The 27,270-nt window shown below is 30.4% G+C and overlaps 1 protein-coding gene across 10 annotated transcripts in view; it reads right to left on the bottom strand.

Moving 5' to 3' along the window:
* LOC139486812 (kelch-like protein 5) overlaps nt 1-27,270 on the bottom strand; it is a 76,322-nt gene that overhangs the window by 9,425 nt on the left and 39,627 nt on the right. For 7 of the 10 annotated variants that reach the window (XM_071271791.1, XM_071271790.1, XM_071271786.1 and 4 more), the window contains 3 exons: nt 18,112-18,434; nt 4,020-4,216; nt 1,176-1,388 (listed from right to left, as the gene is read on the bottom strand). In XM_071271791.1, the coding sequence (XP_071127892.1) occupies nt 1,176-1,388; nt 4,020-4,216; nt 18,112-18,385 (684 nt within the window). In that variant the 5' untranslated portion in view covers nt 18,386-18,434. Of the gene's footprint in view, nt 1-1,175; nt 1,389-4,019; nt 4,217-18,111; nt 18,435-21,509; nt 21,715-22,277; nt 22,508-26,436; nt 26,501-27,270 lie in introns of those variants that run through there. The other 3 variants (XM_071271795.1, XM_071271788.1, XM_071271789.1) reach the window with 3 other exon arrangements.

Raw genomic sequence — 27,270 nt, 5'->3', positions numbered from 1 at the left:
ATCAGGTTGGGAACAACACATAGGGATCACCCCTCAATGTTTGGACATTAAAAACCACTTTTTAAGTACAAATGAGCACACATTCATATTATTTGAAGAAACTTTTCCCAAAGAACTATACATCTTATGATCTATCTGGTATTATATGGTCAACACATGTCCAAGAACTTTGATATGTTCTTGGCCTTATATCTTCTTTATTATTCAAAATAATAGGACTCTTCATTTAGAAAAGCTGTTCCAAATATAATGTCAGAATTTCCCATTTTTAAGTTAATAAATCTACATTTTTCTATTTTATTTTTTACAAGAGTGACCCCTTGACTAAGGGTAGTCCCTCATTTAAAGGATTCCTCATGTTGATGTGGGTGGGGGTGGGGGGTCCATGTGAAAAATAATGAATAGTACATTATACTTTAAATGATTGAATACATAAATAAAATTATGTTACAGCAAGTGTACATGTAATGTCAATAAATTAGTGAATAAACTACTATTTATTATATTCATGGTAGTACTGCATCATTGAAGTTTGTCAATCAGCCATGCTTTTATTCTTATTCTGTGTAAGAACCTCCTTGCAGTTGAAAAATCATTTGCCATGTTCACGTTTTTACAATTCTGACCAACAAACAGAGGAATACAACACAAGTTCAATATCTAGCATGTTAAAACAATCTTGAGAGAAAACGTTTTTGATTGGCTGATTAATTTGATCATGAGAAACACACAATTTGATTGGCTGAACACGATTTCCTCCATTGGACACAGTTCAAAATCGGGAACAACAATATTTTTCGTGTAGATTTTCACCAAATCGTGTTTTAGAGGGTTTTTCAGGAACACGATCGTGCAATCGTGACAAAGGGTCAAAATCGTGTAGTACACGCCTAAATCGTGAAAGTTGGCAGGTATGGCTGATTTAGATCAATAAACACTTTCACTATTGAAATCTTAAAATTATCACAAGAAAAAATATTTGACAAGGGTAGTTTTTTACGACCTTGACTTCCCATGAGGGTCTTGGCAATTGATAAAATATCAAAAAAACTTTTCCTTGACTTGTATGATTTACAGAGTGGTCTTCCTTCTGTAGTGAACTATTTGTTAAGTCTTAAAAAGAAGTAAACCCTTAAAATAGACAGTAATAAAAAACTTTTATGATCTAAGCATACCTGTGGAGACATTAGAGGTAGTTTTATATGTGACAGTAGTTTAGCTAGGTATTTTTTCCTGTTTGTATTGTCATGTTTGGTCCACATCATCAAAGCATGGAATATCGTCTCCTCATCTGGGACATTCAAGTCATCACTGGCAAGAAGACGACAAACTTCGTCAGAGGGTAACAACAAATATTCCTGATTCTGTATTACTTGTACAAAGTTTTCCTGGAAATAAACAAATTCATTTTGAGCAAGACAAGAATGGAATACATATATGAATATAATTTGGTCAATGTCAGAAAAATATCACTTTACGAATGAGGAACTGTGGAAAGGCAAGATTTAACAAGCCCTTTGTTCAGCAGTTTCTTGTCAAATGCAAAAGAATATCCCTTTATTTTTATATTTGGCAGATTAAAGACAATAAAAAGTGTTTCAGCTTCAGTATAATATCAAATTATAGAATGCCTTCGTACTATATACATCAAACCAAATGTTTTTTAATAATAAAATTTATAAGAAGGCATGATTTCATACATCAATATTTTGTCATGCTTGTATTGTTATATATTAGGTTATTTTGTAATAATCCTATTGTTTTGAAATTACATGTTTAAAATATTATCATTTTTTTTTAAATTATAGAGGTTTCAGTTCTTTTGGATACCCGTTTCTTTTGTGTAAAGAGGAAAAGGAGGGAAACAGTAGAATTTATACACCATGAAAAACATTGATCAAATTATTCAATGGTAAAAAAAAAAGTCACTTCTTGATATGGTATTAATTAGTTTTCCCTAGTTTTTACATTGTGCCTTTTTATAATTTAAAAAGTCCAACAACAAAAATGCATGTTTCTCTGCAGTATACCATTTAATACCTTTTAAGTATTCTCTATTAATCTAGATTAAATTGCTAAACTGTCACTTAAGAAGAAAATCAATAAAGATTTATTTATTAGATGTTATGTAATCACCAATAAAGCAACATGAGACCAATATAACACCAGAGACAATCATTGCTGTACTTGTAAAACATGGGGATGTTTTAATGATATATACAGAAAATCACCTATTTTATTGGGCAAAATTTATTATATAACTGTATGTAACAAATGACAGAAATTAAATGTCAATGTTACTACTGCTTCACATGAAGACAAGGAGAAAAGAAAGTGGGCGTATGTAATTGAAATCGTATTGGGATATTATGCACTATTGATGAGTAACCACAAGTCTGAATTTCAAAATTATTAAAATAGATCTAGCAACGTGGGCAATACTTTAAAAATAGGGAAATTCTGATATTTTTTTCATTGAGGATAATATAAAGGGCTTTATAGGTATGGAAAGTCAGTATATATAAACTTGTTACTTATGAATTTGAATCAGCAAGAAAACAACTAGAAAGATACAAAAAGAAATTAACATAAGAAATGAGATGGTCCATGCACAAAATCTTTTTGGTTCTCAGATTGATGAACCTTATAATAATTTGATTTTATATTGGTTTATCAAAAATGAAGGAAATTAATGATTTTTTTTCTTTTTTATTATTTCCTCAATAAATTTTGATCTCTGATATATGCCTAATGCCATATCTGTTCTTTTCTAATTAGTTAGAGAAAGCAAAAATTATAAATGAATCGTACAAAAGTGCACAAAAACTTGCAGATTTTGGCATATGGGAAGTGTCAAAATATAATGCATGCATAAGTGTTGTATATGTTCTTTTAATTTATGAACAGATTTGAAATTAGTGAGACCACACGATGGTGTAATTCAATGAAATACCTCCATTCACAAAACATCCTTAGGAATGGCACTATCTTGTGGAGTTATGAAATTGCAAAATTTGCAATATGCACATCATATAAAATGAATATGACATACGAGATAGGAATATGAGATAATGGCTTAATTTCCTGACTGACGTTTCATACACAGAATATTTTCATGTCATTTTTCTGACATTGGCTTTTACAGATAATGAAGTTCATTAGGCTGTCAACAATTAAGGCCTTCAAATGTTGCTTTTTTCTACGTCAGCAATGCTAGGTTAAATACCTTATTACATAATTCTCAAGTCTAGTACGTCTTTTGTTCGGTAGTAGTTCCATATGGTTAGTATGTGTCACAAAGAAAACAGTAAAAAGACAAAGACTGTCTGTACTTTCAGTTTCAGACACAAACTTCTTTATGTGTCACAAAGCAAATGATATAAAGACAAAGACTTTTTGTATTTTGAATTACAGACACAAAGTTCTTCTATATCAAACAGAATAAAAGGGGCTGTTAACTTGTGAGAAAGCAGGTTATAAAACGGAATGAGCATTTGGCACTAGTACAAAGCAGTACATTTTATGTATATTCATATCACAGTAATAACAATAATTATGTTCAAGAAATATATATATTGCATGTTAATCATAACCAACATTACATTTTTTAAATGACATAGAGAAGGCCATCTTTTTATTTTTGGTTATTGCACCTTATGGTCGGCCACTTAGTAAATTGATTAATGAAGTACAATAGTTTTGTCTAAAAGGCAATCCCCACACTGTTGTAAGTGGAGAAATATTTTTTTACAATGGTTGCAAGTGTTTACCCATGTTTCAGGTGATAATTTTTGTACGCAAACTTTCTTTACGCTTTTTTTAACTGGTCTTTTTTTTTATGTGAGATGTGTCTTCATGGAATGGTCATATACATGTATACTCAAAAGAGGGAAAAGACAAAAAACAAGAAATTTTGACAGCACACTTAAATTTTAACTAATGCAAATTGAAATCAATTAGGAAACAAAAAAGTTGAAATATCAACCATTCTAGGAATCATTAATCGATAAAATATTTACCATGACATAATTGTTGGCTACTTTGTATAAGTCTGTACATCCCTGAATTTCTGCAAACTGTCTGATACCAATACAGTTGGATGGGTGAAGTTGTTTCATCAGAAAGCTACAACAGGCTTCCACTACCTCTGACAACTGAAGCAGGCAGGCTGTGGACAATAGACTTTCTACTGTGTCTTCTTGTAAACCAATCTTTCCTGGAGGACAAAAAGATAAAAAGATGTATTAAGGAAGACAGCAACTAAATAATGAACAGATATCAGATGATGTGGTATGAGTGCCAATGAAACAACTCTCCATCCAATTCACAATTTGTAAAAGTAAATCATTATTGGTCAAAATACGGTCTTCAACACAGAGCCTTCTTGGCTCACACTGAACAGCAAGCTATAAAGGGCCCCAAAAATTACTAGTCAGTGTAAAACCATTCAAACAGGAAAACCAGAAACGAGAAACACTTATGAACCACATTAAAACAAAAGACAACTACTGAACATCAGAATGCCACCCAAAAACAAAATCCTTATGTTCACTCTTTTGTCTCAAAGAGTACTGAAGATTTAGACATACCAGCATGTTTCATTATTGTGTCTGAAGAGCATTGAACTTAAATTTAAATGAGTGATTTACAATTTTAGGGAAATGATTTCAAAATTAATGAATAAGTTTTTTGATTTTTGCCTAACGTTTCTTGTTGCAAAAATTTCTGAATTTACACAAGTCATGACAGTAATCTGTGACTGTGTGTGTTTGTCTTGTAATCATTTGCCATCCTTATACCTTTAAAACATCACTTACAGATAATTGGCCAGATAATCTGTCTAAGTCAGTTACTAAGTGTTATCATTACATAATGTACTTAAAATTTGATTTTCTTGTCCTTGTGGTTGACAAACCATCTTGGGATTTTTTGGGTACTTTATTTTTTACATGAAGTAGATTAGGCATTTTAATGTAAAATATTATGACATGGAGTAGCAATGAATATAAAACTCCTTTATACACACAAAAACCCCTGTAAAATATGTTGTCAGCAAAAAAGTACCTATGACACTATGAGGGTCTTGATCAGGCCAGTCTGCACCAAAAACTTTTACAAGACCAATATTTTGCCATTTTTTATATCTTAAAATAGTTTTGTAAATACTTGCTAGTCCGAATAAAACTTTACTAGTCTGGGGAATCAGACTAGTGGCTTATGGTGCAGACTGTTAGGATTAATGCATTCTTTAATAGCTCTTATAAATGCCATTTTCTTTTTTCTTTTTAATTGCTTGTCCATTAATCACCATTCCCCATAGCACCCCCTTATACCCTATAAGTCTATTCCAGTCCCCATCTAGACCATCCTCATTGTATTTATTGGGTGACAGATGACAGCTGACCTCACTCTTGTGTCACAATTGTTTGGTCCTTTCAATCATTCTGATGCACTGACAGCCAAACTTTGTCACTTATGGAGACCCTCCCAATATCATAAACACAAATATTGAGCTAGTTTACATATAAATATAAGGTAATGTAGGGTAGACATCAAATCCGACCTTGACTGTATAGCCAGTCAAGGTCGTAAAAAACTTCCATTTGTTGTAGAAATCAAATAGACAGCAACACCCAACTGCAAAAATAACGAGGGCACCACATAGTTTTGCTTTAAAATTGGGCAATAGTTTTAAACATTTCTAGAACTGATCAATCATGGAAAACAGTTAGTATAAACAAAGATGTATGATTGCCCATAAGACAATTCTCCATCAGAGACTAAATGACATACAAGTCAACAAATGTCCAGTTTAAAATACTAAATTCCATAGTTAGCCTTCTTCATTGTGCAAGTAAGTGCTTCATTTACATGAGAATGTGCTTTTCATATAAAAAAAAAATGTTACATAAAATTACAACACATTTATTGATTGATCAATTAGCTTGTAGACACCTTCTTCTTTGCACATTGATATTAGATTGATATACAATATTAGGTCAATGTCAGAAAAAAATAAACTTTTTTGTATGAGGCTGAGAAACTGGGGAAGGTACCTTGCCCTTCCCCAGTTTTGTGCCGAGTACAAAAAAGTTTATATTTTTATGACATTGACCTAATATTGTTTTTATACTGCAACTTAAATTAATACATTGATAGCTATTTAAATTGAAACACAAATTTCAAACTTATCTTCATCCCTTAATGAACCCCTGACTGTGGAAAAAGTGTTCCATGATGAAATTGACATTGCACAAAATATAGCTGTGTTACTATATTTAGGAAATAAACACAACTAGTTGCAGTATAAAATGAATTGCTTTGCTGAGCACAGCTAGATACAACCACAGAGGTCCACCCCTGAACAGTTGGGGCAAAAATGGACACAATATTCGCGCTTGATACATGTATGAATTTGAATTGTAATTAAATATTTGACACATAATAGGTTTCTAACACAGAATAACTGTAGTCAAAGAACTTAGAATTGGTAATACAATTTGAATTCATATATTTTGTTGCGAATTGACCCTCCTCCCAAAAAATCAATCCCAACCTTCCTTTCGTGGTATTTAACCTTCTGGTAAAATTTTATGGAGATCCATTTGCTTTAACTAAAGTTATTGTCCAGAAACTTAATGTGTCTACGGACTACAACGACATACTCATTATAGCAGTCGTATATAAATGTATTTTCTAAAAGGCTCATAGTTTATTATCACCTCTTTCATATTTTCCCCACTATAGAATTAGTTTTTTATGCCCCACCTACGATAGTAGAGGGGCAGTATGTTTTCTGGTCTGTGCGTCCGTCCGTCCGTTCGTTCGTCCATTTGTCCGTCTGTCCCGCTTCAGGTTAAAGTTTTTGGTCGAGGTAGTTTTTGATGAAGTTGAAGTCCAATCGACTTCAAACTTGGTACACATGTTCCCTATGATATGATCTTTCTAATTTTAATGCCAAATTAGAGATTTTACCCCAATTTCACAGTCCACTGAACATAGAAAAGGATAGTGCGAGTGGGGCATTCGTGTACTGAGGACACATTCTTGTTGGTCATGTATTTGGACACATATATAACATAAACACATTACTAGTATAAATTTGAATGCTCATAAATGCTGCATGAAATATACTTTATGAAATATATATTCTACATGAATATCCCAAACAAACAAGCGACACTTAGGTCCTGACCCACAACAACAGAGAGAGATTTATAAACAAAATATTTTTGTATATCGATTTGATGAACCAGACATATTTCTGTGTTTTATGGTAAAAAGAACATCAAAACTGATGCCAAACTAATCAATTACGAATATGTCAAAACAGTAAAGGGAATGATGAAAAAATCTATGAAAAACAGAAATTAGCTTATTGACCAATGTAATATGATTTATATTAATATAACAAATTATCTACAATTTCATGTTTTCTCAGATTCTCTCTAATAACATACTGACAGCCAGAGAAAAACTAAATCAATCAAAATTCCATAAAATATCATACATTATTGATAGGTTTGACAATGTAGTGATATATTATGAAATATAATTTTGTAAACTTCCTAGAAAACTCTAGTGCTTCTAAGATGAATAATATTCTTGGAAATTATAACTTCAAAATAACATTTTCAAACTAAACTTCTTGCCTTGCGGTTTTGAAACTTTGAGAAAGAGTATTCGTCTCTATCATAAGTTAGTCTTATTTCTTCTTTTTTTCCAACTCTGTATTCATATTAAATGTAAATAAACTTTCCCTCTGTTTAAGTCACTCTACTAGAAGATGCCAACAAAATCGTGGTACAATTGGGCAAGTGTAGAAACAAAAAGAAATTTAAATTTTGCTAGCAGTACGTGGACTTACAGAGCAAGCATGAAAATTTAAAAGACATGGATCCATAACCGTCTCTAAATTTGGATATTTTCTCAAAATTAAGGTTTTCTGTGGAAAAAAGATTGTTTCAAAGATCGACAACTTTAGGAAGTACAAAACACTTTATTCTTACATCAATTATATTACAAATATTTCCTACTTTGTATGGTTCCAGAGGAGTTGCAGCTCTTAAATTGTACTTCTTATAATTGTACTCCAAATGTTCCAGAATCATTTATGTCTTTGGTTGAACCCACCCACTTTTCTTCATAACAAATATATTCTTAAAAGTAATTTTCTTCCCCTTCATCTAATGAAAACTTGTCCTAATGAACATAATTCCCATCTTGGTCCTTGTAATCAGTCAATTTGTTTCATAGCCAGCCCATACAATCCTAAAATAATTTTCACACTCTGTGACTGTTGCTGAAATCATTCAATCTACAGTCTTGATGAGCTGACCGATATAAACTTGGCAATATTAGGCTTCATGTAAAAACAAGCTTAGAATGGTTCTACTAATAAAAGTAGATATATTGTGCACTTATAGATTTCTGATGCCCTTATAGAACCATCCCATCAGTGTGGATTTATTCTTCATTTTTTTTAAACTAAAAATCTTTTGCACTGCACATCTTTACTATATAACTTATAATTTTTGTCAATTATGTCATGTTTTGTTGTTTTCTATCAAATGCTCATGTAAATTTTGACATCAACATGCACATTTTTCAATTAAAACTTGTTCACAAATTTTTCTTATCTATAATTTTGTATATTTTTTCCATGTTCTATTGTTTTCTTTTGTCATTTTAATATGTTTTGGTGACATACAAAATGTTCTTTTGAGATTCTTGTCTCATGGCTTTCATGTTATTCAAATTCAAACTACATGTAAGTCTGTCATGTTTGTTTTATCATTTGCAACTATTAGTTACTAACAAAACAGTGGAGGATCAAAGTTGGGGCGATTCGTTCCCTACCCCATTGGTTGAAAAAAAAATGTTTTGCATAAAATTGAGGAATTTGGTTTGCTAGACTATTCTCCTCACAATTTCCCATAACAGACACCCTATTTCCATCAAACCTTGGATTTCCCTCTGTCAAGTTCTTACATACCCAGAAAAATATGTCATAAATAGCAGGTTTTTTTTTTAAACTGCCAGTTTTGTGAATTATATGGATGGTAATAAACAAAATTTCTTTAATCTACTGTACCTTAACCATTGTTAACTGTAATTTCATGCATGTAAACAAATACATGGCTATCATTAAGGGCTGTGAATAATAAGTAAACTTTTGATTCAATCTTAAAAGATGAATTTCGCTTTGAAATTTAAGTACAGAGTTTGAATCTTAGTAAGAGACAGAACTATTGATTTGGTAAGACGATTGACCAATCAAATATTCATGGACAATTATAAAAAAAAATATATTCTACTTCCACAAGTCTGACTTGATTATACTCTGTTTTGCGTGTTATTTCTGATACATGTATGATCACAAGAAAGACAAAAGTATTATTAAATAAAACTTTCATAAATCATTAGGGAAAATCATGATTCTTGACTGGTAAAATAATTCTTTATGAGGGTTCAAGAAAGGGGGGTTTCAGTTAATTTTTGAGTCGAAAGGATTAAATTTCTATATCTGTCTCTAGGTATCATTATTCTTGGCTTCACAAGTAAATGTGCTTTCACTAAGCTAACTATGCATTTTTGCATCACCTCTTCATGTGAAACTAAAATGATAATGTCCATACAATATATATAACATTTGATCATGAGGTTTTAAACAATACCTTTAATGAAAGCTTGTCATTTTAAAAATCCAAAATCCTTCAAATGTAATTTAAAATTGAAAATTCAAATCAATAAATTGACAGTTTTTATGTACTTTATATTGAAATATATGAATCACAATCTTGTAGCTTGTTGATATTTTGTTACATCTAGACAGGCCTCACTTATTTTCTTTTTCATTTTCTAAGAGTAATAATGGTTAACAATCTCTAAGAAACCTACAGACAAAATTTTCAAATTGCTTCCTTCTACTCAATCAAAATTTCCAAATGACATAATATTATTCCCATAAAACAGTTATATTTTCCTGTCTTTTAACACCAAACAATCATAATTCTTCTCTGACAAGAATGACTTTGACAGAGAAGTGAATGACTTCCTATTCCCATGTGAACTATTCTCAGAATCTCTAAAAACCATCTTCATTAAAACAAACTTGGTTACATGATAGAAATCTGGAGTGAAAAAAATTAGCAATCAACAGGGAATACCAGTGATCAACAATCACAAGTTAAAAAAATATTTTGTTAGAAAATATAGAACAAGAAATCTTAGAAGTAAAGAAATTAAAAGACCCCTTAAATCTAATAGTAACAATCATTGCAATACTGCGCTTACATACTGTTATAAAATTGTAATTCATGACAAATTTGGGGAATCTCCATGTCTGATGACTCACTTGATCCAATTTGAAAATCCAAGTACTAACTGGCCAAAAATCTTGAAGCAATTGCATTCAGGTTGAAAGGAAAGAAAATATTTGATATCGTTTAGTCTAGTTTACTCTTTTGCCCTGGGTCTGACTAGGTCCCGATCTTGTCAAAAGTTGCCGCGGACTATACAAGCGAACTAGACTTTTTCCTCGATATTTGGGGATGAAGAGGGGGTGCGGACTATACACAAATGCGGACAATACACGGCCGTATACGGTATAAAGTATATTTGAGTTAACCAACACCCTCTGTTACTAAATTTGGACTGATCTTTTGTATATTTTATCTTTTGTATTCAAAAGACATTTTTTCATAATTCATTTATACTCATTTATGTTAAGGAACATGTAAGGAATCTATCATAATTCACTGTTTCAGAATCTAATGCATTCTTGAAAATATTCTCAAAAGCTAGTACAATTAACCTACTAAATGTGACTGGTTAATATGTCCTTAACAATGACTGATTCGTTCATGTTTAACACCACTTTCAGGACAATTGGCTATTTTGTGTTGGTCAGTTTTTATTGGCAGATGAAGCTGAAGTACCCTGAGAGAAACTGACCAACTTTCCCCAGGAAAACTGACATTACATTGGTTGGAACACCCCCCCTTTTTTTTGGCTGATCAATGCATTTGAATGGGAGCATATAGTTGGAACCCCCCCTTTACTCTGGGTTGGGAATCCCCCCCTTTTTAAAATGGCTGGATCCGCCACTGCATTATAAACATTAAATAACCAACCAATGACATAACATCAATTTTATTTTAATGTATTAAGAAAACAAAAATTACTCACACCTCATATTATGAAAAGTTGAATGGACCACATAACATTAAAAGTTATGTTGAAGTAAATACATTTGGTATCTTACTATTCTCATCTATCCTCAGCCACTTATATGGCCTTAAAAAGATAAAAGATATAATATTGTCCATAAATTTACAAACAAAAAAAGTCTCTATAACAATATATATGGCCAATAAGTGCATACAACAACCAAAGTCTATAAAAAGTAAAAAGTTATTACCACCAAATCTTTTAATCTAAAAGATTCTGAAAAAAAATATTTATCATGTGGTCATTGACAGAAAAGTATTTGCAGATCTTCCGGAATTGTCTCGGACATTATTGTTTTTCTAAATGGAAATCAGCAGTAATATACTAATACAGACAAGATAATACCCTGTGATAAAGAATAAAAGGACACAGAAATTGTTTTCTACCAATTGAAAACTACTGTAGATGGCTTTATATTGAAAATGAATGTTCTTAGAGAGGATAAATGACGGAGGAAATTGCTCCAAGTTATTAGAATTGTTCTGAGCAGTGGACACTTGATGAATGATCTGATTTTAAATTGTTCCAAGAAAATGTATATGAATGAGTTCTGTAGTTGTAAAATAAGTCACATTATTTATTACATGCTTAAACTAATTACATTTTTTGTTTGCTGTTTGTCTTGATGCTTTAGATATAAATTACTAGAAAGTCTAGATTTGCATCTGCGATTGCAAATTGTGACAATGTGTCTCACAACAAGATTTTTTGATTCATTTTAAGCCTGCTATCTAAATGTAGACTTTTTAAGGCATTGCATCCCATGTGCTTCTGGAACCTAATTAATTATCATGATGAAAGCTATCAATATTTATAGAGCTCCAAAAAAATAATACTGCTATTTATGGAATTTTCTCTTTTTAATTTCAATATTTACGAAGACTGGAATTTCCACTATTTTTTTGTTTAATCATGTAGGTGTTACAGTGTGCAGTCATATGTAGAAGTTCTAATGACGATCTCTAATTTTCCGAATATAAAATTTGCTGTTCCAATGTATTTTCTCCAAGAATTCAATATTATTGATCAGAAATGTGCATTCATCATTGAAATTGCACACCTCAAAAGCAAACAACTGCATTTAAATGCTTCCACTTCACATTAAAACTTTTTAAAGATGGAAAATTTGAAATATGAATCATGTTTTAATAATGAGTTTCGGAACCATTATAAAACAATAGTTTCTGTCAGATCATACATTATATCAAAGTATTTATCTGAAATCACCAGACAGAATATTAGATTTTTCTACTGTCTCAATACAACACTGATGCAATCTACGTCATTTTCATTAATTCTTGATGACAATCTTTTACCTGACAATGTATCAAAAGGTTGTTTGTTCTGGAAGCTTTGATGTTTAAACAGTAATTTGCTAATTGAAGCTTTTCTTTAATGATTCTGTTGAGTTTCAGCTTCAATGAACAATTCAACAACAGAGAATTTCAATGCAAAATTTCAAATACATGTACAGAATATACACAAAGATATTCTGCTGACACAGACAAATGTCTTGCATGTGTGTTATTTGGATATCATAATGCAAATGTTGAAATTTAAACGGAAGCACTCAGATCTGTACTCTGTGTCATTTTTGTTGTTGGGCTGTACAAGTTCCCCGGCTGCATCAACTCTGTGTTTTTGAATCTTTTGTATGAATCTGATGAGTTAAGCCTTTTTCAACTGATATTGTTCATTTTATGTTGTACTGTTACACCACTCTCCCAGGTTAGAGGGAGGGTTGGAATCCAGTTAACATTTTTTATTTTCCAAATACTGGATGTATGGACCTGTCCTAAGTTACAGCAGCCTGTAATTCGGTAGTTTTCTTTTTTTTCTGTATTACATATTTGTTTTTTTAGTTCATTTTTTTGTACATAAATTAGTCAGTTAGTTTTCTGTTTTGAATTGTCTTACCTTTGACATTTCCAGACCATTTATAGCCCACTATGTGGTACGGGCTTTGCTCATCGACGAAGGCTGTATGGTGATCTATACCTTTAGTTGTTAATTTCTGTGTCATTTGGTCTCTTATGAAGAGTAGTCTCATTGGCAATCACACCTTTTTTTAAATTAATCACTGTACATTAAATATCCAAAGGCTTTACTGCTTGTTTGTTGAAATTTTAATCAAATTAGTAGTAAAATGATCAAATCAAATCACTTATCAAAGGGACACACAAACGATATATATTTGCACCTTTTTTTTTCATGACTATTATAAATAATTGCCACTGGACATTGTAAAAGCAACAAGCAATCTATCAAGACTATCCCTAACAAGCATTCAAACTTTCATATATCATTCCAGAGTATTGGTAATGACTAAGCATCTTATTTCACAATCAACAGATTGACTCACTTTTGTTGACGTTATTTTTTTTTGCAAAATGAGAGTCCAATTCTGTATTTGAATGATAAATGAGCGTTACGTCATCAATCAAACTATTAAATTGTACCCCCGTGACGGGAGGATGACTACAGATGTGCAACAGACATTTAATTATTGAAGGAACAATTTCCGTTATTTTCTTGAATTATGCAATCCGAGTAATTTCTGTGCAATTTGAGATGAATTAACAATGTAGCAAACTCGTGAGGGCTTTGATAGAAATTGATATCGTTGATCAATATCCTAAATTCAATTGGTTTCAAAATAATTATTGTAATATTAGAACATTAACTTTTTTCATGTCTACAATAAATGTAACACCAGGGAAATAATTTCAAATTACATACTTTTAATGAGTTTTCAAGCTTGAAATTTTACTATGTACAGTATATAACTTACTGAAAAATATCCCAAAATGTTATCCTGGGAATTGTTTTTATTTATCTTATTGCTTTTCTATTTAGCTGTAAAGATATTTAATTTACTGTTGTAGACTATCTATCAAGTTATTGTGTCTATACAATGACCATTTGATAATGTAATGATGAATAAAATGGCAATAAAGATACTGAAGTACAGGGCTCTTGGTCATAAAACTTTACACAGTTCTCAGCTGATGTAGAGTACAAAAGGAGTAGGTCCAGTAAGGACCGATTTTGGCCTCAAATTTCAGGTTCATCTAACGAAAGATTTTGACCACTTTTTAAGCACTTAAGTGTCTATTTTATTTGAATTAATAAGTTTATGTGAAAGATTTTAACAGATTTAGTCATTAAAAACGATCCGATTCAAGCTCAAATATGAAAAATATACCTAATTTGCCGAAAAATGTCACTTTTCAGATGGTTTTTGGTAAAAATGAAATTGGCCGCATCCGTGTTCATCCTCAACCTTTATATATGTTATGTGTCACCAGGCTAGTTTGGAATGTGGAAGAAAGGGACATTATGCAAGAATGTGTTTTGCTCGTATACCATCAGTGAAAGCAAAAGAACAACAAACAACAATAAAGAAAACCAAAGTGAAAAGTAAAAGAAGAACAGAACGGGATAGATCAAGATGGATTCAACATATGGACAGAAAACAGCCAATGTTTGAATTGCCATTTTCTAATATCAGAAATGCAGCCTTCGTAAGTGTTTTACAAACAAATCATTCAGTTAAAGTGGAACTAAAAAGAGTAAAAGAAAAATTAAAGGAGAAAAATATCAATGGTGAAAAAATTAAGGATCAACATAATATGAAAGATGAGGAAATAAGCAACCTAAAAGAACAATTGCATACAATGTGGGAAAGAGCTCAACTTTATGTTAAACAAAATGAGGAATTTCGAGAAGAATTGGATAAATTTAAATCAACACCAGACAACCTAAATATTAATGATCTTTATTGGCAAAATGAATTCTTAAGGACTGAAAATTTAAGGATAATTACAGTGAGTAATGATTTTAAGAAACAACAACATTTAGAGAAAAGCAAAATTGATATAGAGTACAATGAAATAGTGAAAAGACATCCGATATATTTAGAACTTCAACTAGATTATGATCAACTACAAAAAACATTAGATTTATTTAAAGATTCAACAATGGGCAGAAAAGAAGAAAGAGAAAAATATGAAATAAAGATAGTACAGCTTGAAATGCAGATAAGACAATTTCAACAACAACAACAAAACCAACAACAACCGCAACAGCAGATGTGGAATCAACCACAGAATGTTTACAATCAAAGACAATCTTTTAATTCTAATTATAACAGTAGGAACAATAGAGGACGTTTTTATTAACTTTAAGAAACACGAGGACGTGTTTTTTTGTTGAGGAGGAGCCATTTATGTAACCGAAGGGGTGTGGTTACGGGGTCATGATTTTATTTGTAAAATCATTAGAAAAACAATTACACTATGACAGTCACCAATATCTCAGGAACTAGTTGCTGCAGTTCACGAAAATCCAACACATTCAAGTTATAACATTTAATTCCAAGCCAAATACTAGTATAACATATACAAAGGATAACGTCAATATAATGTGACTCCTACTGTATCTAATGGATCTTACTATTTCTCTCGTTCTCAACTAAATTTACAAAGTTTACAATAAGTATTTATACTAGATATCAAAAATAGACAATACTCAATTAACATGACAATACTCAAATTAAAAATGACATTTCAAAACTTTAAGCTATAAGTGACAGCATTCACATTAATTAATACAAAAGATAATTATAATTTATAATACTCATATAATCTCATTCTTTCAATAATTTTCACACCTTTAGTATGAATTAATGTCTTTCATATTAATTTCTGTAACTCAATAAATCTGTCTCAAATATTTGAAAATCATATGTCACTAATTAACATTAACACATTATTTGTCTATACATGTAAACATTTAAATTTGTAAAACAATATATTTTCTAAAAGTCCAATTTCTAAATAAATGATAAAATCAAAATTAAGTCCAAACTAGCCTGGTGACATATGTATTATCATAAAATACAACTTACAGTTCTTGTCCATTCATTTTTGATGCGTTTTGTTATTTGATTTTGCCATGTGATTATGGACTTTCCGAATTGATTTTCCTCTGAGTTCAGTATTTTTGTGATTTTACTTTTTACATTTCAATATTAAGGATGAACACAAATGCGGCCACTTTCGTTTTACACGAAAACCGTCTAAAATTTAACTAAAATGCTAGAATTATGAGGATTTCAGTAATTTAGCATGACTTAATAGTGCTAGTACCGATATATGTGCATTGTATGGTCAAAAACAGCCCATATTTATGTAGCAGAAGCATTCTACTGTCCAATAAATAACTAAAGGTTTACATTTTAACAATTTTGTAAAACTGCTATATTTTGGGGCCAAAAAGGGGTCTTACTGAACCTACTCCTTTATGCTTGAAACACCAAATCCTGTATTTCTATAGGTTTAATTCCAAGTCTGAGTAAGATAATAGTATAACTATTCTTACAAAGTTTTATAAACGGTCTGCAGTCTTAAATACAAACAAGTATGAAATACTGTAAAGAGCTTTATTTTAGAGGACTTGAAATATTGCTGTTTCTAGTACTAGTGCAAAACCCATGTTACAGGATTTTATTTCACACATTTTTCTTGTATCTGATTCTATATATTATCAAACCGAAAAACAAAAGTATTCAAGGGACTTTTTCCATGTTTTTTTTTCTCAATCAGCAAAAATATCAATTCTTGAGAAAAATTTGTAATCTACAGAAAAATTCCAAATCAGTAAATATTGTGTCAGATACATCATCAAATTAGTAGTATTATATTTAATTTGAAGCAAACTGTTTTTTTCTTCTCAACCAATTCATCATTTTTTATGATAAAAGCACTCATTAAGAATACACAAATCCATAAAATGAACTTGAAATTAATGTTTCCTGTGCAAAAATTTTATGTTTTCTTCAACACATGCATAAAAAACGGAATTAATTAGTTTCCAAAGAGAAGAAGTGGACCATAATGTAAATAGAAAAACATATTTTGATATTTGTTTCTTGTAATGAGAAGTCTCATCTCTGTCAGTCTTGAAATAATTACAAGGTCGAAGAACTTTTGAAAGGTTTTTTTTACCGTTGATTTCCTTTATCCACAAACATCTTTCTAATATAAACCTTATTTTTACTTCAATTAAGTCATTCATAAAGATATAACATCTGTCCTACTAAACAGCCTCCAGAGTTATATTGCATGACCAAAACATCTTGAAAATTTTCGGCAATAATTGATAAAACCATTGAATACAACTCTAATTCATAAAATTATGGGAAAATATTTTGCAAAAAGTTTTTGAAGTTAGCACTGTTAATGGGTTCAAAATGCTTTAACTTCCTTGAACTAAGCTGAACTCTTTTCTTTGTTATTGATGACTAGTAATGTAAGAAATATCATTCAAAACTTTTGTTCATTTAAAACAGGATCACTTTAAGCTTGGCTCTGTAACTATTACATGCATTTATCTTTGGATATTTCAAAAGGAAGATATTTCTAAACTGAAATTCATCTTCTCTTTGCGAAAAAAACCACCCCAAGAATAGTGGTAAAAAAGAAAATCATTATTAGACATTGATTCCATAATATTATATATCCGGTTATTTTCGCATCACTTTTCATTTTAAATTTAGACCTTTGTAGGGACAACTTTATCTTAGCTCTGTTGCTATTTTTTGTTTTACACTGCATTGATATATACAATTTTGTGGTCAAAATCATACTGTCAACATGCTGTTAATTCAGAAATGATTGCAATTTTGTCATTGTCATTTGAGAGTCAAATGTGACTTTAATTTTTGCGATATTTAGAAAAATCATGTTTAATTCATAAAATTTCAAAATGAAAATTTTTGCAATTATAATTCCGTGGCATTTTTCACAATAAATTTCTGAATTTTCTGTGGTAAAATTTTCATGATCTTCAATAAACTCAATAACTAGCTATAGTTACCTGTATAAGAATAATTAACAATAGCTGCCAAAGATTCTGGATCTACATCCTTCATGACAATTTCCTCCATCTTTGCTTCCCTCACATCATTTGTGAACATCGCTGCAAAATAATCGGAAGCAGCACTCAGTACTAAACGGTGAGCCGGGATTCTCTTATTTCCAGCAATGATGACAACATCGCACAGCTGCCTTTTTCCAGCATACCCTTCAATCTTCTTCATCATCCTCTCGGCATGATTCATAGACAGGAAATGGTCCGGGATGTCTTCCATCCTGGTATTAGGATGGTGAGTTGCGGCATAAGTCTGCTGAACTAGGTACCTGCAATCACAAAAAAAATTCAATAAGACATGGAACTTCTAAATTCACTCCATGATTTTAGTTCTAATACTCACTTGTGGATTCATTATTGGTATCCAATTTTTGTCGGTTTCGTAGGTACAGGTGATCCAAACAATCAAATGTTCAACCAATAACAAAGTTTCAATAGGCTTTGCATGCAGAGATTGGCAAAACCATGAAAATCAAATATCAAGGAAAATGCATTTCAACAATCCATCAAAATTGAAATCCACAAAAATAAATGAATCCACAGTAAATCTTAAGATGAGCAAGTGTTTAAAAGTTGAAAAGTTCATTTAGTCACAAAAAAAAAAAAAAAAAAAATACATGTATTGAACTTAATTTGCACTGTTTATGTACCTTTGTGCAAAGGTTATCATTACAATCTTAAAGAAATCATCCACTTCTTTTCAAGTCTATGTGAACTTACATAACGCAACTGTTGGTGGACTGTCAGTTTGGCATGTGGAAGAAATGCCTTCTGATTAAACAGGGTAAAAAAGTCACTAAATGATTAATGATATTAGCGGTAAATAATTATTGAATCTTACCCTCCAGCAAACAACAAAGGTTTTTTGTGAAGGTGATACTGATTACTCTACAGATTTATTATTAATTATTTATCTCAGAGGAAAACTTGGTTCTAATTTGATGTGCGTTGGATCTTACAAAAAGATTTATCTTTAGTCTATTTTTCGATAATTACTAGGCCTTGAGGTTCTGAAGATTACTAATTAACATATATTTATTATACCAATTTTATCTAATGCTTGGATACATTAATAAAAGAGAGAATTTGTAAAATTTGAACAGTAGCCCAAACAGTCAAAGAATTAAGCTTATGACGTTTCCTTAAACATTGAATAACCTAAGCACTAAAATTTCGATTTTTAAACTTGTAAAGCAACATTTGAACAAAATTGCAAATTGTAACACTTATACAAAATGACCCTCTATTAATTAAGAAATGTAAACATTATACAGGATAAATATCATTAGTAACCATGAAACAGAATGATCCTTTGTAACCAAGAAGCAGAATGACCCTTGGTAATTAATAGCCAGAATGACCTTTGTAACCATGGAAGAATGACCCAATCAATATCATAAACCATAATGACCCTTGGTAACTAATAACCAGAATGACCCATCTTATAATTGCATGACCAGAATGACCCAATTATTACCATTAAGTCACAATGGCCCATTGTAAGCATTGAGCAGATCACCCATACATGATTATTCTTTGTAAGGACAAATCAACAGTACCTGTAGTAAATGATAACACAGAAACAATAAAAATCTAATTAGCAAAACAACCATAATATTGATCAAAGTATTTTTTGTCAAATGAAATTTGAAGCAAAAAGTAACATATTTTAAGCTGCTTTTCCGAACAAACCCTCCAGGGAAATCATATTTTTTTTCTAAAAAAGATGCAAATGAAAGCAGGCAGATTCATGTAATCAATTTTCATATTGTCATTCAATTTAACATAAACCCAACACCCCTTGTGATGTTTAAATATAATGTTACTTGTTATATGCTGTACATGATGAGGATTAGTCTCCATGCTTGTCATTCTCAGCACCTTCTATACATCAACAAAACAGGTTTCATATAGATGGTCATGTCAGATAAATCCATATTATTAGATTTAATTTCTTAGAATTGTGAAGCGTGACATCAGATAAAGACAATGGATCACTAAGGAACCTGTTGCTGTCAAATTTTCTCATTGGATGAAAAATTGTTTGTTGTAAATGAAAGATAAAGGCTCAAGGTGGTGTTCAGATTTCTCCCTTAAAATCTATTTTCTGCCACAGAAAAGTTTCCATTCTTAAGATAGAATATGAATTAAGCCAAGATTGAATATGAAAAGCAGTAACAACATAACATATAGGCAATCATGTCGCTTTCAAAATAAAAAAAAAAAGAAATTTGTCTAAAGGCAATGTAAATTCATTCTCTGATACAATCTTACTTTAAACTCTAGCTTTAAATCTTGTCCTATTGACTTCTACAGTCTCTGATCACAGAAAAACATGATAAGAATTTAAATGTAACATACTTGATTACATATTGTAAACTATGGTTTCATTATTACCCAAGCATTTTATTCCCTTCTTATCTTAATATTGTGTCAAAGGACAAAACCTGATACTGCAATCAAAGAACTAATGATACTCTTCATCGATTTAATAACAGCAGATTAAACTTAAAGTGCTTTTTCAGGTGAAAATCTCTGGAATTGATCTTATGGAGAATGTGACAATTGGAAAAAAGATGATTCATTCTACGGGAAAAGCTGTTGCATGAGCTGTGAAGATAAACAGGTTATTTTCTTCGCTGTCACCAGGCACAGCTATATTGATCATCTGTTGAATCTTATTTGTAGAATGTTTTTTCATGACTTGAATAATTTAACCATTTTCACATGCTGTTACCCAAGTATTAGACATACAATAAACATTCAAATTGACATCACCTTATATCTAATTCAATTGTAAATATTTTACAATAAAACTGTACTGTACTATCTTTTGTTATTACGTATTAGCAAATAGAAATTGCACACAGTATTATTCCATGAGATTTGCAAAATAAAATTATTAAAAAATTGTATAATTTTTGTGTTATAATGACAAAAATGATGTATGAGGTTTATAATATAATTCAATCATAGGCATATATCTCTATTTTTATATTCACACAACTCTGAAGGTTTTTAACACCAAATAAATGACATTGTCTCCTCCAAATTTTTTTTTTTATTAATTTATTATTTTGCAAACAGTTTTACTGTACATTAGAAAAGCACTTTTTTCTTCACATTCAATATGACAAGCATTCTGTATATATTGGGTATGCATAGAAAGAAATATGAGATATACTTCAATACACATGAATAAATCATTATATTTTCAATATCTTCACATAATGCATGTATATCAAATTATCCAATTAGTCAATTTCATAAATGATTCATTTAAAGATTCACAATAAAGCCAATTTTATTTTGTAATAATTCAAATAATAATAGAGCCACCTTACCTATGATAATATCTAGAAATGGTATATTTATCCATTATTTAAATAAAATCCAATAATTTTTGTCAATTGTGCACTGCATGTTATGTGTAAGCCATTATGATTGTCTAATATGTCATCACAAGAGTCAGACTGTGTAGCTGGATGACTTGCCCCATCACTCAGGTGGAGAGAGACTGACATTGAAGTCTTTACACACCAGCTGGTGCTAATAGTAATTCAAGTAGGTAAATAGCATTGATTTGCAATACATCATATGCAATATGGAAAAATATACTGAAACCTGTTTTCCCATAACCTATATTTGCATCTTACTGTATATCTTAAAATATTATTTTTTCAAATTGATTATTATTAAAAAAAAATATACAATTTTGTAATTTAAGGAATTGTTTACAATTTTGTAATATAAGGAATTGTTTACAATTTTGTAATATAAAGGATTTTTACAATTTTGTAATATTTAGGATTCTAAACTTGAAAAATAGTTTATACATCTACCTTCAAAAAGTAAAAATTGCATTTCATAAACTCTGACAGCATTTAACAGTAGCTTTAGTATTTAAGGTTCATCCTGCTGTGCACTAATTAATAACTCTGGAACAGTTCTTAATTTGTACAAATTAAGAAAAAGTACTATAGATTTCAAAATAGTTAAAGCAAAACAAAATTATTTTACTCTCTTTCATTTCTCTAATTTTTCAAGTTTATTAAATCAAAAAGGTTACATTGAAATTAAAACTGCTTTTAATCAAATGGAAACTGCCATACCTGTAATTTTTAGAAGTTCTTGAGAAAATATATTTTTCCATCACAATTTTGTGTTCACTAAAATCCCACTATAACTAATTATATTTCCTGACACAGACAAAACACTAATGTTATCACTTCTATGCCATTATTGCTTAATTTGTCAACTGTTGATTACATTGAATCCACACTTTAAGAGACAACTTCTGCATCCAATCACCAACCAGGTGTACCATACAATAATGGCAGATGTTTTACATAATATCAATTTTCAAAACTATTCTGTTGATATTAAAAAAAAAATATAATAGAACATTGATTGATTTCAAAAATCAATTATAATTAAAAATTATGTTTGAATGTTGATGAGAGAAAGGTCGTCCAAATGTAACTTAAATTTACCTCATTAAGACATTTTTGTTACAGTATAATTTAAATTATGCCAAAAACATTAAAATTCTTTTATGAGTACAAATATTAAATTAAAATTTTTAGTCAGTGACAAATCAAGAGGTAGGCTGAATATGTCCCAAGTATAGTTATTGATATGAGACCTTTTAACATGTTCTCTTGTAAACTTGACAATAACCTTTTTCTTAATCTTCTTCTGTGAGGCAGTAAAAAACCACCAACTTAAGGAGACTAGAAATTAAATTATTAGACTATATCATGGATACTTATTTTATACACCATGTCTAAAAATACCTTTGATTGATTGATTGATTTTTGCTACAATGTACAGTGGCAAATACTACTAATAATGTCTTTTCCAGATCATGAGAACACATTTACAACTATTAAAGAAGGAAGGGACATTTGGGTTACCACTTGAAAATGAGGGTATGTTTAAAAGGGTAAAAAAGTTGCTCTGTAACAGACCAGCTATCAACCCTAAAGAATTCAGAGTTTAAACCTTACAAATAAACAAACCAATAAATCAGCTGTAATGAACTTCCCATGAAAATTTTTAATTCATTGCTGTTCAAGCAATATGATTCAGACAATTTCCATTGTACAAGAACATTCAGTCTTCAATGGTTTCACACAATAAATGTCTTTTTGTAATATTCAAACTCTGTGACATCTAAACTTTCACAAAAGTTACACCTATTCTCAGCAAGGTTCCTGATAAGGATACACTATCAGTATAAAAATCATTTAAAAAATTTAGAAAAAAATTAAAAAACAAACCATTTAACAGTACAGAGTGTAAGAAATTCTCTTTTTCTTATCAATGATCAAATTGTAACCATGTGAAGTAAATCATTTTCCCACACAGGAATTTATTTATTTGAAGTAAAGTGGGCAAATAATCGGAAATGAACCAAGACCAAAAGTTACATCATTCTCGGAGTAAACAACATTTTATCACAGCCGGTATATATACTGGGAAGGTAAACTGATAGGTACAGAATACAGAATGACTGTCAGTACAAAGAAACCTTCAAACAAGTCTGTCAGTATTACAACCATCTATGTCTCAACTCAAAACTTCAGTGGTGCCAAAAGAACTGAATCTTGTATATATATTTTAAACACATTTATATAATCAAAGCCATGTTTGATGATTTTGAGATGTTTTGAAGATTTAAGTAATGTCATGATCCTTTTGATCACAAGACCTCCTCTGTTTTCTGAATTATTTGGCATTGTTGTCATTATGTGACAAATAAGGTTGATATATCCTTTGATTAACTACTTATACATGTACTACAGTGCACTTGCCATTAGTCTGAATCCAAATATCTTTTTTTATGCATGTCAAAGGGATTTTTTTGATGTTATATGCATTAAATCAATTCTTGTTTCTTGTAATCTTTTGAATTTATGTACCATCTTCATCATAGAAGGTTGACCTTAGACTAAAAGGAACAAGCTATTCTTTACAGGTCCCATTCTGGTAATGACTAGCTCCTTAAGTATTCAGGCATTATACATCATTGGCATTCAACGTTTTGGGTTTGAGGATTCCTAATGTGGGTTATGATATTCAAAAAAGGGTTTCAGAATTCAGACACACTTAAATTTTTTTTTAAAGCATTATCTCTTCATTTTTTTGCATTAGGTTTGATTGACTTTGTAATTTCATCCCCCAAGTGCATCAGCTCAATTAGTCAGTGATTTGGTGCTGACAAGATTTATAAGTTTCTTTTTGTAAATTTTTGAAGTCGTAACAAAAATCCTTTGCACAAATTGACTTTAGATTAAAGGGACTTCAAAGACAACTTATTTTATATAAGTATTATTTTAACTCTTTTATAATGATTTTCAATTGCCTCCTTGAATTTGTCTGTGCATTAATTCACTAATAAAATGCTCTCAGAAAGGTCATTTCGAAAAACTTTTCACTTCTCAGCCCAAAGACAGCTGGACAAAAAATGAAGCCTTTATTTTCAAATTGTTTGCAGTGCCCATTCACCAAAAGAAAATACCAGATCTTGACTTGTAGCTGATATTTTACAATATCAATATGCAGACAACCTGATAATCTGTACTTATTTACCTTTTTAAGCTTGTCTATTTATTCCTAATTTTATTCTTAGACATAAAACTAGGAATAATTTACTAGTATTACATCAAATAGCAATTTCAATCCTTAATTTATTTTAGTACATACATTCAAACACACTAAACAATATTAAAAATTTGCAAAATCAATTGGTTCAGAAATATTAAATGCATTGTACTAAATGTATCTATAAATTCTGAAGTTTTAATACAACTTGTGGTTCTTGAAGTGCTGGCATTGATACAAAAAGCTTAATTAGTATAAAATTTCAAACTGGGCCACAATATTTCAAACTGTTTCAACATTTGAGAAATAATTTTCAAATAAATCTTCTCATTTTTACTGACACCCATCAAAATTTTCATCCAAATTGGAGTGCACTTCAAAAGGCCTCCTTCAGAAGTCTGTTTATAGGTTAAAAATCATCAAATTCTCATTAGACTTCTAAAGAAACCTTTTAGAGACACTTATAAACCTATTATACAATTAAGCTACTTCTGCAGTCCAAAATTTAATTATAATAAGACAAGAGAAGTCATAATACAGTAGTAAGTCTTCTCAAGTGGCTAATGAGGGAAGCAAACTAGACAGCTTTGTTGCGATTACTATTAAAGAACAAGTTTAAGATATTTTTGTCTTTTATATATTGGTTTCCATCTGGGAAATGTCACATTTGTGACAAAGACTTGTGACACTGAGACCATAAATAGGTTATTTTCAGAATTAAGTGTTCTTGAAAATACAATTTACACTAATCTTACTGTAAAAATCAAATAAAAATCTTATTATGGAATATTCTAAAAAAATCATGTTTGAAAGACAGTATTTGCAAAAAAATCCAACAACAAATAACCAACTAAAATAAGGACTATTGTCACAAAAATTGATGATGATCAAGAGTTATCTCCCCATTACTCTAACAAAAACCTCTTTACCACAAGTTTAAATCATATAACAAACATTTGAAATATTTTTTGGAGGAAGAAAATAACCACTTTTGTCACAAATACCTACTGTATTGAAAAGCTAACATTTGTAGACACTTCAGAGGTTTTATGACTAACATATCAAATGAACTTCCCTCAGAAAATTACCTTATTGGCTCTTTATTAGAACTGAACTCATCACTAAGATACAACCTGACCGTGCGAGGGCTGAAAAGCCAGTCGAGGTCGTCAAACACTTCCATATATATAAGATACAACAATACAATTTTGTATGCCAGACATGATTATTCGTCTACAAAAGACTTATCAGTAACAATTGATTCAAAAAAGATAAATACACCAAATAAAGTATGAGTTAGAGGACAATTTTTTGTAACCTTAATTTTGTTTGTATTACAACATATAAAGTATTAGTACTATTTTCATGTATCTAAAGAGGTTTAAGATAGCATTTGCTTTGGTTTTTAGTTTATCAGAAGAAAACAATATAAAGATATTTCCTTATCAATCAAGGCTAATGTTTTCAGCCTTTGACCCTTTTCTAGAATTGTGACCATAAAATATAAGATGTTAAAAAAAATTAACAATTTCATGACACTCTCAATATCAGTGTATCTATCATGACTAAATGCACAATATGTATAAAATTGGAAGTTATATGAATTTTTGCCACGATTATAATGCACAAATATTTCTTTATATAATTTATAAATAAGATTCTTACTGTTCGAAGTAGACAATCAATATGGTTTATAAGTATAGGAAGTTTCTTATCCACACTGATTTATAATGTAAATTAAAAATGACAGCTCTAGTAATAGTTATAACAATGGGTGTTGACACACTTATTTGTACCCTCTAAGTACTATTGTTAATTGATTACAAGGGTGTTGACAATATCCTTGTCTGAGCTTAATGGTGACTAACACTCCCGACAAACTTCTTCAAGAAAATCAAGTGTCATCAGTTTACTCACTTAAAATACTACAATATTTATATTATTACAGTATGAAATATACTAGTATTGATACCATGTATGATAAAAACATGGAAATCCTTAAGGTCGGGACCCAGTAGCCTTGATATTGTAAGGTTGTGCAAAAACCAGCAAATTAAATGGGTAATAATTTCCCAAATTAGGGAAGTTTTCCAGGTATTATTTTATTTGGAATCAGTACTTTATACTTGATGCAACAATGAAATGTTAATAAGTTAAAAATCATTTAAACCCAATAAAAAATTCTGGGAAAACACATTTGTAGTTTAAAACTATGCAAAAAAAAATCCCCCTAAAAAACTGCTACCCTTAAAGCAACTGCCCCTTCATAGAAAGTAAGAATACTTGTACATAATGAACATCCAAGATCAAATGATAAATAAAATTTATTTCATGTCTTATTTATATTACATTTTTTAAGACCCTGGTAATTTTCGTTAGAATCTATCATTTTCAGGTATTTTCTCTGCATTGATACAGTATAAGAATGCATCTAACATATATTGCCTTAGTCCATATTACCAAAATACACTATTTAGGCTGATAATCATACACAATTTC

This window comes from Mytilus edulis, chromosome 8 (assembly GCF_963676685.1).
Source record: "Mytilus edulis chromosome 8, xbMytEdul2.2, whole genome shotgun sequence".
Classification (NCBI taxonomy): domain Eukaryota; kingdom Metazoa; phylum Mollusca; class Bivalvia; order Mytilida; family Mytilidae; genus Mytilus; species Mytilus edulis.
Note: the sequence above shows the minus strand (reverse complement) of the source record. Positions and strands in the feature narration are given on the sequence as shown.